Here is a 16,828-nt window from a genome sequence, read left to right on the forward strand (position 1 = left end):
TGCCATGGCGACCCCGCGCGGGGGGGGGGGGGGGGGGGGGGGGGGGGGGAGGGGGCCCCCCCCCCCCCCCCCCCGGGGGGGGGGGGGGGGCCGCTGGCGCCCCCCCGGGGGGACGGGGGGGGCCCGGGGGGGGGGACCGGGGGGTGTGGGGACAGCCTGTGATGGGGTCCCTAAATGGGGGGGGGGGGGGTCCGTTATGGGGACCTCTGTGCAATGGGGGAGGCGCTGCGTAAAGGGGAGAGGCCCCCCGGTGCATACAGGGTGACGGGCTGTGTAACGGGGTCCTCCCTGTGGCCGGGGGGGGGGGGTCTGCTGCCTAGTGAGGTGGTGAGGAACCCCGTGCAAGGGGGACAATGTGTGAAACACGGTGAGGATGCCCTGCGCAGCAGGACACCTAGAATCATACAGTCCTCGGACCATCACGGGTGGAGAAGCCCTCCGGGATCACCCGCTCCAACCACCCCCTGCCACCACCGTCACCACTGAGCCGTGTCCCCAAGCACCACGTCCAACCTCTCCTCCAACACCCCCAGGGACGGTGACCCCACCACCCCCCTGGGCAACCCGTCCCAAGGCCTCAGGGTGACAGGGTGGATGTGGCCCTTCGAGAGCTCAGGGAGCTGCGATAGAGGCTGCTGCGGCCCAGTGGCTTTGGGGACACCAGGACCTGCTCACAGTTTTATTTTTCATACCTCCAACTGTTGAAGAAACGTGCAGGGAAGGAAAGCTCTGTACCTGCCTGGCTTCACCCATGGGGAGCGTTCCCCCCAGCCGGCCCACGCAGCCCAAGCACGGTGCCGTACCCGGCCTGCAGCAGCTCTCCCTCCTCCCCGGCTGCACCCTCGGGCTCATAAAACATTACGACCAGTTGCAGAGCTGTCAGATTTATGTCCCTGTTGTTGCAGGGCAGGGACAAGGAGGTGTTGGCCCAGGCGTTGCTGCCACGTCCCCTTGCTGTGACCTGTTGCTCGGGCTTTGTGTGTGGCTGAGGGCGCAGTGGGAGTTGACATGGCTTAGGTTTGTTGGTGGAGGGCTTTGCATGTATTAGAGATGCGGAAACGTGTTTCTTAGTTACAAAACAGCCCTTTAATGACTTGACCTCCTGACCTGCTCATTTGCAGTGTAGATGGAGCCCTAAAAGGGGTCAGAAATGACAAGAAAAGGGAAGTTAGTACATTTGGAAGTAAAAAAACCCAAACGTACTATTTTTGCAGATGCAGCACGGGAGAGGCACGTGAATACTGTATGACCTCGGAGGTTGCTTTCACAGCTTTTGCAGTGTTTTGGCTATGCTCTGGTTAATTTTCCCCAAAATGCAGCTTGTCCTCGTGGCTGCCAGGGTGCGCTGCTGCCTGGTGCGGAGCTGCTGCCACCAGCACCCCAAGGCCCCTCCTGCTGAGCTGCTCTCCAGCCACGCAGCCCCCTGTTTGTGCCTGTGTCCAGCTTTGCTCCATCCCAGGTGCAGCACCTGGCGTTTTCCTTTGTTGAATTTTATGCTGGTGCTGATTGCTTAATGCTAGATCCTTCTGCAAGGCCTTTTATCCGTCCAGGGAGTCAACAGCACCTCCCAGTTTAGTGTCACCAGCAAACTTGCTGAGGACGCGCTCCACTCCTGCATTCAAGAACCTTAATAAAAACATTGGACAGAACCAGCCCAGGGGAACAGCACTGATGTCCCCGTTTGCTACAACGCTGTGAGCTGTACCGCCACCCCAGTTCATCACCCAGCATGGCATAAACCTGCTCATCTCACAGCTGGACAGCTCGCCCAGAAGGATGCCGTGAGGGTCAGTCTCGAAGGCCTTCCTAACATCCAGAAAGATTATGCTCGCTGCCTTCCCTTAATCCACCAAGCAGGCGACTTTATCATAGAAGGAGGTCGAATGAATAAGGCAGGACTGGGGAGGTGGTGGAGTCCCCAGCCCCGGAGGGATTTAAAAGACGTGTGGATGTGGCACTGAGCCACATGTTTAGTGGTGGACTGGCTAGTGTCAGGTTGGTGGTTGGATTTGATGATCTGAAGTGCCTTTTCTGACCTCAAAGAGCCCATCATCCTATGAGGCAGCTACTGCGGGTAGTGCTGCTCTCCTCCAGATCTCACCAGCCGATGTAGAGACCTGCAAGCAGCTCTTTTGCCAGTGAAGCACAAAGTATAGGTGTCATGGAATACCTCCGCCCATCCCGTGTCCTAATAAAAATATTGGAGCTCCAATTATAAATCTAATAGTTCTGTTATGATTATGCTTACTCCATATTGGAAAAATAAAAGAGTCATTGTCTGTTAAGTAAATCCCACTTCTGCATTGTTATCTTATTAAAATCCCTTTTCCAGTAAAGTCACTCCCTTCAGGTCAGACACCAAATTAAACATAAAGGAACACTCAACAATTGGCTCGTGCACTGACATCGGCCTTTGCCTTCCTGTAGCGTCGAATTTCTTGCCTGGAGCTCCCGACATCCACCCTGGCAGGGCTGAGCCCTGCTCAGACCTGGGGGCTTCTCTCCCTTCTTCCCGAGTCCTCAGGGACAGCATCGCCCCTGTGCTGGAGCAGCTCCATGAACCTCACAGGATCATCCCTTGGGTGAAGCCCCCTTTAGGAACAACTTTGAGATGCTGGAGGTGTCCTGGTCCCTGGTACCTGTGGGGTGCTGCTGGATATGGCCAATGTCATTGCAGGAAAGCAGTCATGCTTTGAGAGGTTCTCATTGACTGGAAAGAAAATGCAAATGCAATGTCCATCTTCAAAAAGGCAGGAGGGCAGGAGGAGGCAGGGAACTGCAAGGCAGCGAGCCTCCCCTCTGTCCCTGGGAGAATCGTGGATTCAGCCCTCCGGGAAGCCACTTCCAGGGACAAGAGTGGGACTGGGAACCATCAGTGTGGATTAAACAAGGGCAAATTGTGGCCGAACAGCCTCTGGGATGAGCCCACGAATGAAGGGAAGGCAGTGCTTGTTACTTACCTTCCCCTGTCATGAGACTTCCAGCACAGTATCCTGGATGAAGCACCAAGATCAGAGGAGGAGGAGGTGCGTGGTGGCACAGATATTCCTGCAGCCAGAGGGGAAACCATGTGAGAACAGAGGAAATGTGTGAGGAGAAAGGAGCAGCACAGAAGAACTGCCATGTACCGCCTGTAGCCCCCATCCCTCCTGTGCTTCTCGGGGGAGGCAGAGGTGTCCAGGTGTGAAGGAATGAACGTGAGCCTGGGAAAGGGGAGAGGAATGAAAGAGAACTCTCTCCCATTTAAGCCTGTTTTTCCTAGGACAATAACTGGTAAGCGACCTCCTTGTGTTTATCTCGACCCACGAGGTTTCTTTGTCCCACTCTTCCTATTTTGTCCCCCTCTTCTGCCGAGATGGGCAATGTGCGAGCAGCAGGGTGATGGCTTGGCCGAGGCTAAGCCTCTGCGAGCAGGGAGGCCGGACGGCCGATTTCCCAGGTCCGGAGCTGAGGTGGGATGGCAGAGCTCAACCTGACAGCGCCTTGGGGACAGGACGTCAGGGCAAGGCTCGGTTATCTACGCGCTGACGTCTGGTGCCATCTGGGACAGGATGCCCGAAGCATCAGCGTGGATCTGTCAGGTGTGGAGCGGCATTTACAGGAAACCTGAATCGGTGACCAGAGGCCACGTCGGGTACCTCGGACATTTCAAGACACGTGGTTGGTGTCTGAACCTTACCCTGCCCCTCTGCAGCCCAAAGTTTGTCTTTCAATGCAGATGGTGGCAGGTCCCACAGTGGGACTGCAATGGGATCTTTGGGTCCCCGTCCTTGTGGTCGAAGGCAGAGGGTGTGAAGACAGAGGGAACTGCGCTTTCTCATCATCTTCTCAGGCAGAGAAATAAACAGGATCGTGACCTGCCAAACCCTACGGCGCTATTGTTGCTTCTGAGCTTTTGCTGGAGACATAAACACAATCAGTGATTTGCATCTGTGCATGTGTTACAATTACACTAATCATGTTAATTCTCATACATGTGTTTCCTGCATCGTTCAATTCCCGGTACTGATTCAAATGAATTCCTATTTGTCACCATTTTGGCACCTGTCTAGAAGGGAGGTGCTCAAGGACGAACAGATTCAAGCTGTGGCCGTTTCCTTCTCTCCGTGCCATCTTGGGACTCCTGAAGGCTCAGAAAAACAATGACCCAGCATCAGAAGACCAACCCTGGTCATCTGGAAGATGCATTTACCAGGAACGTCTGCGGGATTACGATTCAATCCACAACGAGAGCAAATTGGAAATGTGATTACGGGCAGGAGGATGTTGTTTTATCACCCTGAGGTTGTGCCCAACACCCTGTGCCAGGTGCTTTTCCCAGAAGCGTGTCTCTCGGTTAAGCCTGGTCAGATATACCGGTTCCTTCGTAAACAAACTGAAAGGGGATTGGTTTCCAGATTGACACATTTAGCCCTCGTTGATTAGCAGTGCTGAATAACAAACTAGGAAGGACGACACCTGCAGAATGAGGCAGCTACAGTCACCAGCTGCTTTGGAAAGTTTCCCATCTATCGTTTCATAACAGACACGGCTGGCAGTGCGAGTTTTTGGTAGAAATTGCAGTTGGTTTTGAAGCATCTGCCAATAGAGGTGTTGACGTTTTGCTGTGGACATGCTGGTGACATTGGAGACGCAAATAACATTTTTTTTTTTTCCCATGCCCCACTAACCAGAGTGGTAATATCTTAAAAAGCCGCATACGACCAATTTAGTAGGTATGTCAAACCCGGAGCCCCTGTTTGTCAACTGCTGCTTCCCACAGTGGGAACAAACACGGGTGTTCTGACTCCTCGCCCTGCCTTCTTCCGAACTACTAGACTGTGCACCCTTCCCTAAGCTCACTAAAAAATATAAAGTCTTTTTTCCCCACTTCCACTGAATATACCTTAAAACGTGGCCCTTGACAAGCCTCCATCCTAGCCCAGCTTCTAGGACAATGCCATTTCCAGCTCCAGGGTGACAGTAAACCACCCAGAGTAACTGATCCATGAAGTGTCCGTGCGGATGCCTCATGGATTGGTACTTACACTATCGTAAAACTAATGAGTGTGTAGCCAAACCCTAATTAAGAGGAATTGGGGTGACTTCAGTTACTGTAATTACCCCGAAATGGTCCCTCTGGCAACCCTGCCCCCGTATGGTAGGACAACACTAAATCCTATCGGCAGAATATACCTCAGGCTAACCCATGGGTAACTGTAACTTAATCCTGAACTCAGTCTTTTATGTTGCTGGAAATGAGGCCCTTAGTGTTTTCCTTGCCTTGATCCACAGGTAAATCCCAGCTCAACTCCTGTGGCAACCATAAACATGATCTCAATGCCAACCCTAAATTTCCTCCCTGGAACAACTCTGACTTCGGGCTGTGACCTCTGTCCATGACCCCAGCCTCACCGGGCTGGTGAGATAGGTACTATCATCCTCCAAGAATTGTTTTTGGCTTTTGGCCCAATACTTTGCCAGTTACAGCAAAAACCTCCCACGCTTACCGGACGCACTTGATGAGCCAGTTGGCCGTCCTCCTGCCAGCGGGAATAAAAGGCCGGTGCTGAGGGCAGTCCTGGCAGACAGAGAGTTCGAGGCAAAAAGCTAAAGTTGCTTTGGCACTTCTTTGCAGGGACGGCAGTATGACAAAGTCAATGCTCTTCTTCGGCTTTCTTCTTGTCTTCCTTGGCCTGACTCTGCCAGGCACCCAGGGAAGAAAGATTCCCCGATGTGAGCTGGTGAAGATCCTACGCAACCATGGCTTTGAGGGCTTCGTGGGCAAAACTGTAGCTGACTGTGAGTATAATGAGCTTCCCCCTGTACCTCTCTGCCCATACCACCCTTGTCCTCAGCTTCTTTGTAATCCTCCAGCTGTCCCACTCTGTCCCACCATTCCTTTGGCAGGCTGTCCTTCATCATTTCTCTTCCTCATCCCCTTCCTTGCTTACACTTCCCTGCTCATGCGTCTGCCCGCCCAGACCTTTCTTCTTCTGAACGTTTGTGCATCCATATCTCAGTCTTACAACGTCCACAATTTAATTACTCTTCCAGGTCTTCATCTCTTTCCTCTTATTTACCCTGAGCATACTTTGATGTTCCTCCTCTGGGCTCTCTCCTCATCCTGCAGGGGTCTGCCTGGTGCAACATGAGAGCAGTTACAACACCCATGCTTTTAATGACAACGGGGGTAAGAGCCGGGACTACGGAATCTTTCAGATCAACAGCAAGTACTGGTGTGATGATGGCAGAACCCCTGGAACTTCAAATACCTGTCGTATCAATTGCGCGAGTAAGTGCTGGGCACAGAGCCTTCTCCATCCACTTGGTGAAAGCACCCTGCTCTATCCATGCCTTCTGTCCAGGCAACTATTCCGGGCATTTCTGTCCATGAGTCTGTCCTGTTCCTGAGGGAACTGGGGGTGTTTGGTCTGGGGAAGAGGAGGCTCAGGGCAGAGCTCATTGCTCTATGCAAGTACCTGAAAGGAAGCTGCGGGGAGCTGGGGGTCGGCCTCTTCTTGCAGATAACCAGGACCAGAGGGAACGGCCTCGAGCTGTGCCGGGGGAGGTTCAGGTGGGCAATGAGGAGCCATTTCTGCTCAGAAGGAGCGGTCAGGCCTTGGGACGGGTTGCCCAGGGAGGTGGTGGGGTCACCGTCCCTGGGGGTGTTCGGGGAGAGGTTGGACGTGGTGCTTGGGGACATGGCTCAGTGGTGACAGTGGTGGCAGGGGGTGGTTGGACCAGGTGATCCTGGAGGGCTTCTCCAGTCCTAATTATCCTATGATTGTATAGTTCTATTCATCCAGCTCCTCAGTATCCCATTTACCCTTCCTGATGAACACCTTTCCCTCTGCCCATCTGTCTGTGCTGTTTCTCTACCCCCTTTCCCTCCATGCTGACCTTTTTTTCCCCTTTTCTGCAGAATTTCAAGATGATAACATTGAAGATGATATTCGGTGTGCCAAGATAATTGCTAAAGAGTCTCGTGGTCTCACACCCTGGTAAGGAGCTTTGCAGAGGGAACTGGGGAAGGCTGAGCAGAGGAGACAGAAAGAAATCCTGCTATTGTCTGGTGGCAGGGGAGGGGGAGCCCTAGATGTGGGGGTGTCTTTGGTAGAATTTTAGCACAGCCCTTTTCCTGGAGCTGGGAGAACAGAGGGGTCTTGGATCCCACCACCCACCCTAACTCCCTAAATTTCTCTCCCATTTCGGAGGTGAAGATGCACCTCTGTCTTTCTTCCCCCTTATCCTCCCAGATTACGCCCACCAGAACTTTCATTAATTTATATCTTTCAGGATAACCCCGTCTTCAATTCAGTCATTATCCAACTCCTCAAATTACATCATGGATTTCTTTTTCAGGGTTGCCTGGAGAAAGAACTGCGAAGGCAAAAACCTGAGTTCCTATGTCAAGGGCTGCTAACTGACTCTGCAAGCAGCGGCTGTGTTCTCAGGATGACCAACGGTGAAGAGTGAGGTCGTATAGGAGGAAAATGGATGGTGCAGGGAGTTAAACGCAGCCTGAGGTAGATGGGTTGCTGGCTATCGCTAATACAATGAGGCTTTGTGCTAATGCAACGCAAGTAGAGAATTTAAAGGCTGATGGCTTAGTAGAAATGAAATTTAGTGGAAGTGAGAGCATTACAGGTGGATTTTCAGCGATTTACTTGCATAGTCCCGTCTCAAGATTTTGTTGTCCTGAAAGATAACCATTTAGGTGTTCTCTGTTTCCCTCTTTCCCTCTCCTCCTTCCTTCCTCCGTTCTTCCCACCCTTTCCCCCTCCCTCCCTCCCTCATCTTCTTTCATTCTTTTCTTCCTTCTTATCTGAGATGAAGAAAAAAAGATCATTAAGGAACGCTGCATTAGTTACAAGACCTGCATCATGGCAGTTGCCTTGTATCTAGGGCAGTCCCTGGCTGAGGTGGGAAGTACAGAGACAGAGAACTGCACTGAAACAGAACCTTGTCCTCAAATTCGTCCTGAACATCTGCTCCTAGCTGATGTGGGAGATAGGGCACTGAAATACGTGGACATCTGGTCTGGCTGAATATGGCTTTTCTTATCATCTTTTGAGGTGTCAGATCAAATACAGCGTAGGAAAGATGCGGGGAGTTCCTGTCTCAGTGAGGAAATACAGGATGGGAAAGCCAATTAGGGCAGGGAAATGTTTTGCCATTTAGATGAGGAGTAATTTTTCCAAATGAATGCTGAATCCAGGAAGTGCACAAATGGAAGGGGACAACACTCCAGCCTTCAGCCACGCTTGCTTCTTTGTCTGCTTTGTTCTGCTGCTTGGTGAGCAGTGACTGCTTTCATGTTTAGACAATAAAGAGATGCTTTCACTATTGTCTCCAGAGTTTATGTTAATGTATAAACCAATTATGAAAGGTACATTTATTCAGATAGCTAATTTTTTTTTTTTAAAAAAACAAACACACCAAAACCCCCAAAAAACCAACTTGATGTAGCCTAGCAAAAGACTCTCTTCCTGGCTACAGGGCAGACCTGTGGCTCTTTGCCCTCCCATGACAAAACCAGGGTTCATGACCTCATTAAGTAATTCAGAGAAGAACTATTTCACAGGTGGGGGTCCTTAACATTTTGAGAAAATTCAAGAGAGCTTGAATTGAAGCCTGGCCTTGTCACTGTATTCAGCACAGGTAGTTTCAATCTACTTGGGGTTTAGAACAAAGCTTATCTGGGGTTTCCACTTGTGGGTTGAACTCTGATGAAAGGACGTTTTCTGTCTAGCTGATAGTTAAGACCATGCATGAGTATCCCAGGGACACTCTCAACAAAAAGAGTTAAGGGGAAGTGAAGGCTGCAAACCACACGTGTCCCTGCTAGGGGCTGCCGAATCCTACCACAGCTCCACAGCCCCAGGTCCAGAGAGAAGCCGGGCTGTAAATTCAGTCTAGCACACGCCAGTCGAATCTGCCATTGCCTCAAACCCTGTGAGTGTCACACTGGGCTCCAGAAAGGGCTGCTGTGGATTATCCCTGGTGGCAGCTGAGCACCACGCGCCTGCTTGCTCAGTTCCCTGCTCTCACCCTATGCTACAGAGGGCAGTAAGGTTCTTGTAGGGAATCGTGGTGGAATGAGGACGGGCCACAGGCTGGTGGTTATAACTGGAGCTTTATTATCACGTAAAAAAATTAGCAATCAGCAGAGCTTAGTGCTATCTGCAATCTCTAGCAGCTAGCACAGCTTGCAGTCACACAGAACTCCCAGCAGTTAGCATAGCCTTCTTGTTATCTCGTTCCCTGGATTTTTCAGACAGCTGAACCCCCTGCAGAGGGTTCGAATGCTTAACAATCAGCACACAAACCGATCCTCAGAATCTAGACTCAGACACGAGTCGCTCACTCCGTCCTCGGGGGGAGCAGCCGACGGTGGCGCAGGTCGATCGCCATCCCTTGCCATGCAGCAGCTCCGGTCCAGGTCCCTCGTAGGGTTTGCTCCTGCTTGATTTTATAAAGGAGAGCCCGCGCGTTGTTACGCCTCCCTGTCCCACGAGTGCCAGCCCTCAGGGACCCCTCTCTAACTGTGTTGTGCTAATGCCACGTCAGGCTGGGCTTGCAGCAAGCCCCCGTGCAAAACCCGGGGCGCAGGACAGCAGCTCCCAGCTCCCAGCTCCTGCCCGCGGGTGCAGAGATCTGAGAGGTTTCTGAGCATCCTCTCCAGGGACTGCTCGCACCGAGCCCGCTGTGCCCTTTCTCACCAAGACAGCTTTTCCAGGGGCAGATGCTTTTTCATCCCCCGCAGAGACCTCCCGAGGAGGTGCCGTGGGTGCTCCTTAGGGCGAGGGGCCGCGGGTGCCCGGGGTGCTGTCAGCCCCTCGCTGCTCTCAGCATCAGCACCGCTAGATGGGCCCCGAGCCCTTGCTGTGCACGCAGCGAGCGAGCTCCAGAAACATAAACTTACGGCTTTCACCAGGGAGAAGGGGAAAAACAAGGGCGAAATGAGAAAAGGGATCTCTGCCAGTGGCACAGAGACAAGTCCACAGCCCGCAGCAGGAGCAGAGTGGCTGCTTTGCTCAAAATGCCCCAAAAGCGTGGTGGGATCACTGCAGGGAGAGCACTGTCACGGTCTCAGGGGTTTCCCAGCCTCCCGGTGTGTAGAGGTCACAACAGCGGGTTCGTGGCATTCTGTGATACACACGGACGAGGAGGCTTTATTTTCTAAAATATCTATTTATTACAGATTGCCACAAATCATAGAATCATGGCAGGATGATGGCTGGAGCAGATGATCTTGAAGGTCTTTTCCAACCTTAATGAGTCTGTGATTCTATGAAATCGCCACTAACAAATACATTACGATTTTTTAAAAAAGGCAGGCGTGTGTCTGGATAATAAACCATCACAAACATTGCCGGGAAGTGAATATATGTATGTCGTAGATATTGAGGCAATAGCACTGCTAGTAGTATCTCTCCCAGTAGGGCTGCCCTTGTGGCTGCCCCCATCCAGGGGTCTGACCACCACCATCTACCTTGCCCCAAAAGCGTGATGGGACCGCACGCGTCCCCCCGGCTTCCCAGATTGGGCACGGGAGCCATGGGACGGGGTGACCCGGGACAAAGGCACTTTTCTTTTCGCAGAAGGGTGTCCCGGGGCCAGGCAGCCTGTTGCCACCCCCAGCCCAGGTCCGCGGCATGCGAAGCACTCGCCCGCCTCGCAATGCGCCGGGTGAAGGAGCGACAGCTGCTGGGGGCCTTTTGCTGCCTCAGGAGCTGTGACAGCACCCGGGAGCCAGGCTGGGATCTAAATTTAAATCCGTGCTTTGTGTGTTTGGACATGCGAGCGCAGCCTCCAGCCCCCACTGCCCCACCACTCCGCCCGGCGCGCGGAGGAGACGGGCTCCGCAAGAAGGGGGCTCCTGGGGGGCTCCGGCTGGCCGCGACCCGGGCAAGGGGGCGAGAAAAGGCTTGGGGACGAACACCATGGAGCCCGCTTCTCCCCAGGATGATGTGAAGAAGAGGCAACAGAAGGAGAAGTCCAAGAAGCCGGTGCCACCAGCAGCCCCTCGGCCGCCCCGGGCTCTGTTCTGCTTAACCCTGCAGAATCCGCTGCGGAAGGCATGCATCAGCATCGTGGAGTGGAAGTATCTTTTGGGGTGTGCACGGGATCGGGAGCGCACGTGTGTGTGTGTGCCTGTGGGCAGGGGTGCACGGAGGGGGACCCTGGCCCTGTGGCAGCAAGGGAAGGGCTCAGAGGGAGCGGGACAAACCGAGGAGGCGATTGGGGACCTCTGCAGGAGGTGTCAGGATGGCTTCCAGGAACGTTAGGGGGGTTGGTGTGTGAGGAGGGGGCACGGTGCCCGTCCCGGGGTGAGGACAGGGCCAGGCAGAGCCGGACAGGGACAAGGAGCAGCAGCCGAGGATGGAGAAAGGGGAGGGAGGTTTTGGGGGGGAGCGAGGCCACGGCGAGCTGCTTGGGATGGCTCCTTGTGTGCGTCACCGCCTGCCTGGTCCTGCAGCTGCTCCCTGACGTAGGGGGGGAGGAGGGGGCTGGACAGCGTCCCCCAAATCCTTGCCAGCACTGGTGACCCCTCACCCCTTTCTCCCATCCCTCCCTGGCACCGCTGCCACAGGTGAGGGCTTGTGTGTGCTCAGGGGGACGGCATCTCTCTGCGCCCCTGGTTTGATTTAGGGATGGGCTTTCGGTGGTTGCTCCTTGGCCATGTTTTTACTGGGATGTTTTGGCTTGGAAATGGTAAAATGTGGTGTTTCTGCCACCTGGCCAGCACCTATTCCGGGCTGTTAGACGTGGTCTTGTTCACTTGCATTTTATGGAAGGGAAGAGGATGATTTCACCTTAGTGGGAGAGGACAGAGGGGCCTGGGGGGACGAGGTGGGTGTCCCACCAGGAAGGGTGCAGGTGCTTCTTCCCCGTGCAGGCCAAAAGATCCAGGGCGTTGGGTTTCGTCGGCACGGCTCGTGTGCCCGCCTGTATTTGTACCCCAACGCACCTGGCTGCCCTCGTTGCAGGGTCGGGATTTACGGGGTCTGATGGGGCCGTTCCAGCTCCTGTGGGTGCTGCAGGCTTCAGGGCCAGGCAAGCGGCCAAGCGGAGACGAGCTGCGTCCGTGTGCTGGGGGGGAAGCCTCGGGGGTGGGTTCGGTGTTGCTGTCCACACTCGTGTCCCTTGGGCTCACCGCCGCTGCGCAGCATCTGCTGCCAGAGCCACCAAGGTGCGGAAGGGGGGATCAGGGTCCAGGCTGCTGGGCAGTGGGGTCGTGTCACTGCTCTCAGCCTGCGGTGGGTGAAAGGCTGGCCTTTTTTATTTATTTATTTATTTTTTTATGCTGGATATTTGCTCACATCTCAAACCCCGTATTTGTTAGTACGAGGAAACTGGGGGTACTCCGCGAAGTGGCACGGCATCACACGCTCAGCAGCTGGCCCAGCAAGCTGGTGGCTACTGGGGTGTGCCTGGCTTTGTGGGGCCACTGTGGTATTTGGGGTCATTTGGCGGCCAGGAGGACTTCAAGGCAGAAGCCTTGGTTGGCTGGATTTGGCCCATTGCATTTCTACCTCGTTACGGTGCCAGATTCGCACACTTGCATGCAACAAGTTCCAGCTCCAGTTACAAGAGTTCACCCCCCAGGAAGGCAGAATTAAGCCCGTGGCTGTTTGCCCAGAGCCGGGGGAAGGAGCAGAGAGAGGGCGACCAGCAACCCCGTGAAAGAGTGATGGACAGGGCTGCTGAACAAAGGGCACGGGGGGTGTGGTAGGGAGCGATCACCGAATTAACCAAATGGGGATCAAACAGGGTCACCTCCAGCACTCGCAGATTAGCAAGGAAGATGAGAGAAATCCCCCAAACACTTTCTAGGAACCCAGCAAGCTGGGATGCCAAGGGCAACGTGGAAGGCTTCTACAAGTACATGGGTGACAAAAGGAAGACTGGGGAAAACGTGGGTCCTCTGCTGAACAAAAAGGGACACAGGATGGTGAAAAGGCTGAGGTACTGAAGGTCTTTGCCTCAGTCTTTACCAGCAAGACCAGCCTTTGGGAATCCAGATGCCAGAGACCAGGGTGAAAGGCTGGATCAAGGAAGATGTACCCTCGGTGGAAGAGGATCAGGCCAGGGAATACTTCAGCAGACTGGACGTTCAGAGGTCCATGAGATCCTCGTAAGATCCAGCAGACTTTGGTTTTTATAATGTCCTCAAGTTAATAGATAGAAGGGTCCAGATAAGGCAAAATAACCCATGGGGAGCAGAGGACACGACTGACAGCGCTCAGCCAGCTCAGCATGCCAAAACAGAGAAAACACCCCTCAGGTGCCACTTACCCCGTGATGCTGAATCAGGCAGCCCAGTGCTGTATAATTACCTGCAAAGCTGAGCTAAGTAGGTAATTAACCATGGTGCCGGGAAGTGTCGGTATGGCTGCAGGGCTGAGTTTGAAGGGCTGGGCTGGGGAGGATGGGGGTGCTGGGAAAGACCCTTGTGAGTGATAGCAGGTTGGTATTTATAGGTTGGGATGAGAGATCTCAAAGCAGCCTGTGGGGGTGGCTGTGGTCGTAACTGGATGTCTGATGGGGCAGCGTGGAGAAGGAGCTGGAGGGGGTGTGCTGGATGGTGTCGTGGTTTGTTGATTTAACCCATGGGTGGGTTTGGCTCCATGGATGGGACTCACTTTCTCCATCCGCACTTAATTTCCGTGGCTTCCAGTGCTACTGGTGGGCACGGGCAAGGCAAATAGGTCAAGGAGAACTGACATGAGCGTTCTGACCAAAAGTGTTCATTGTCCCTTTTTGTGCCAGGCTGTACCCAGTTGTCTTCTGCCAGCACAAGGCCACTAAATGAACAAAAAAGACCTCCCTGCTTCCAGGCATGTGCACGGCTTCGTGGTTAGAGCTCTTCGGAGCTGCAGCAGGGCCTGGATGTCACCAGAAAAAGGACAGCAAAAGGGGGTGGCTGTCTTCTTCTGACCACGTCTGCTGCAGGGTACTGCAGGGTGGGGGGTTTGAACCATGCTGGGAGGAGCTGGGGTCCCTGGGCTGAGAGCCCTGCCGTGGGTGAGGTCCTGGAGATGGATTTTGGGCCCTTTTGGGACTTCAGGGACAGGGCAGCTGAAGCTTGACCTCAAGGCTGTGAGGTCTCCAGGTCCTGCATCTCATTCTAAATCCTCATTTCTGAATTCCTCCCCTTTCCAAGGACCCCGGGAAGGGGCAAGAACTGGGGGTGTGCAGGGGGTGAGGTCTGGCTCCTATCCGATTCCCTGCCCCAGGGGGAGGTTGGTTCCCCCCGTGTACCCAGACAGGGTGGGGGCTGCGCCTGCTTTTCCATTCCCGTCCCCCTTCCTTAACTCTTCCTCTCAGGCCTTTCGAGATCATCATCCTTCTGACCATCTTTGCCAACTGTGTCGCCCTGGCCATCTACCTGCCCATGCCCGAGGATGACACCAACGTCGCCAACTCCAGCCTGGTAAGGCAGCGCCCGGCGCGTTCCCCAACCCTCCTCGCTGCACGGTCCCGTTCTGCATCCCCCCAGGTGCCAAATGGGGTACCTGTAGTGCTAGGGACCTGCTGCCACCCCGGGGGGTGCGATCAGGCCTTGGCACTCCATCGAGAGAGCCAGAGAGGGGCAAGAGGTGAAGAAACTGCTGCCAAATGGGCCCTCAGAGGGGCTGAAACCCCCCCCCCAGGTCGGCACCCAGGGCAGCAGACTGGTGTGTGAAGTGCACAGGAAGGAAGAATTGGTGCCAAAAAAAGAAAGAATCCCCTCAGTTTTTTTTTTTTGTCCCGATGCTTCCAAAAGGAAACATCCTGTTCCAGAAAGGCTGAAATGTTTTGTTTTAGCATTTTTGGAACAAAGTTTCCTGACCTTTTATTTCTAAACTGTATATTTAACTCTGGGACCCTTCTTTTTTAAAGGGGGGGAAAACCCGCTGTTAAGCAGAGAGGTCATTCCTTTCCAATCAGTAACTCATTTTTTTTTCCAGTCACTCCATATTGCCTGGAATAAAATATTTTGGTGTGATCCCAATCAATAGTTTTCATTATTTTTAGCTCGCCGCCACCTTCCCCCTCTTCAAATCCCTCTCGTGGTTCCATCCACATTGATTTCCATTGAGAGCCTGAGCCTGGGCACCGAATCAAGGCATCCAAATATGTTGTTTTTAATTAAATGTTCTCTTCTGGTAATTTCAGGACTCGTCAGTGCTGGGGTGGGGTGTTGTGTGCAGGTATGGCTGACAATCTGTGACTTAAACAGCGCTCTGTGTTTTGACTGTTCCTTAGAGGCTCTGCAGGGAAAAATATTAAAGCAGTCATAAGATTTGAGGTATGGAATACAAAGCAAGGCTTTCATCTGAGCAGGTTTTAATTCCTTGAGCTGCTTTCAGCTCTTCCCCTCTCAAAAGGCTTTTAGTGGCGCTGAAGATGGTGCTTGCTTCTCATTTCCTTGGAGAAAGGGAAGGGGATGCTGTTGCCAGTGTGTTACGATTTTAAAAATAAAACCAAGAGAGGTCGGCAGAGGAGGGGGATTAAACGTGTGGTGGCCACCCGGGGTTCGTTCAGCCTCCTGGCATGATCCCTGAGCGTCTTCTGACCCCTGGTGTGCTCGGAGCAGGAGGCGCTGCTTTGGGATTGTCCCCTGGCCGTGGGGGCACGAGGGGATTGGGAAGGTGCTGCTATCTCAGCCAAAATAAAATAAAATAAAATAAAATAAATGGAAAAAGAGGAGAGCGTAGTAGTGGTGATGGGGGCTTCCCACTGGGAAGGGGTTTGGGATTTGGCTGAGATCAGCCAAAAGATGAGCCTGAGCCCAGCAGCAGGACAGAAGGTGGCCAGGCACCCACAGCACCCAACACGTGCTGCCTATCTGCATCTCCAAAGCCATTTCACCTCCTTATATTTATTACACATTAGCTTATTTATACGATATCTGATTTGGATTTTTTTTTCAGCCCGTTGCCATGCCAACGGCCCGCTCTATCAGCAGCCTGGCAGCCCTGGGGCTCCGTTCTTTCAGCCCTGCTCCACGCATTTCTTTGTCTCTTTGTCCCCGTGTGCTGGTGGCATTGGCGAACATCCCCTGCTATGAGCTGGGCCAGGCTCAGCCCTCGGGTGCCGGGCTGGGCTCTGCACGGGGCCACAGGTCCTGCACCAAAGGCTCCTTGGATGCATTTCTTCCCACAGCAGAGGGATGCTGCGATGCATTTAGTCTCTCCATGTCGATTTTTTGCCTCTCCTCATTGCCCAGTTGTCTCCAGGGAGGGCTGCTTTTATCTGAAGGCTTTAGAATAGGTGAGGAGGGGAAATCTGTGAGGGGGGAAAAGAGCAGGGCAGTGAGGACATTGGAAAATATTTGATGACCCATCAATGTTCTATGAATCTGTTTTCCTATATCCTGGGAGAAATACAGATGCTTAATTTCAATGTATTTAAGTTTTATTCCCTATAGATTAGATTTCATCTACCACAGAAGATTTTTGTTTTGTAATGCAGATTTTAGAAAATTTTGTCTAGTTCTAATGAAATCAAACTTTTTCAACACTTTCATTTTTATTTTTTTTGACTTCAAGTCAATCCAAATTTCAGAGCATCTCATCTGGGGCAGCCCCAGGAATGTCACTGGGGTGCCCCACATCTGTGAGCCCAAGCCTCCGTTCCCCCCCTGTTTGCTGGAAGGAGACATCGGGGCTCATTCTGGAGGGTCCTGAGCCCCCTTAGGGCTGGGGGCTGGTGCTGCCCAGCAGGCTGGAGCTGTGTCATGTTGCATTGCAGCGGCGTGGTGCACGCTGTTATTTCTGCTGCGCTGTGTCCCCGTTCAGAGCCCGCAGGTCAGGTTACCCCATGTCCCCGAGCATTGTTGAAGCACGTCTATGTG

General features: G+C 53.3%; 2 protein-coding genes across 3 annotated transcripts in view; both read left to right on the plus strand.

Moving 5' to 3' along the window:
• The first annotated feature begins 5,627 nt into the window (after positions 1-5,627).
• On the plus strand, positions 5,628-8,325 carry LOC118178646 (lysozyme C-like). The gene is made up of 4 exons (XM_035347373.1): positions 5,628-5,781; positions 6,113-6,274; positions 6,905-6,983; positions 7,345-8,325. The coding sequence occupies exons 1-4, from the start codon at positions 5,628-5,630 to the stop codon at positions 7,403-7,405; spliced, it is 456 nt and encodes a 151-aa protein (XP_035203264.1). The 3' UTR covers positions 7,406-8,325.
• A 2,465-nt stretch (positions 8,326-10,790) lies between these two features.
• CACNA1S (calcium voltage-gated channel subunit alpha1 S) overlaps positions 10,791-16,828 on the plus strand; it is a 33,340-nt gene continuing 27,302 nt past the window's right edge. The window contains exons 1-2 of one of the 2 annotated variants that reach the window (XM_035347360.1): positions 10,791-11,089; positions 14,317-14,422. In XM_035347360.1, the coding sequence (XP_035203251.1) occupies positions 10,929-11,089; positions 14,317-14,422 (267 nt within the window). In that variant the 5' untranslated portion in view covers positions 10,791-10,928. The remainder of the gene's footprint in view (positions 11,090-14,316; positions 14,423-16,828) is intronic. The other variant, XR_004756245.1, reaches the window with a different exon arrangement.

The sequence above is a fragment of the Oxyura jamaicensis genome, chromosome 26 (assembly GCF_011077185.1).
Source record: "Oxyura jamaicensis isolate SHBP4307 breed ruddy duck chromosome 26, BPBGC_Ojam_1.0, whole genome shotgun sequence".
Taxonomy (NCBI): domain Eukaryota; kingdom Metazoa; phylum Chordata; class Aves; order Anseriformes; family Anatidae; genus Oxyura; species Oxyura jamaicensis.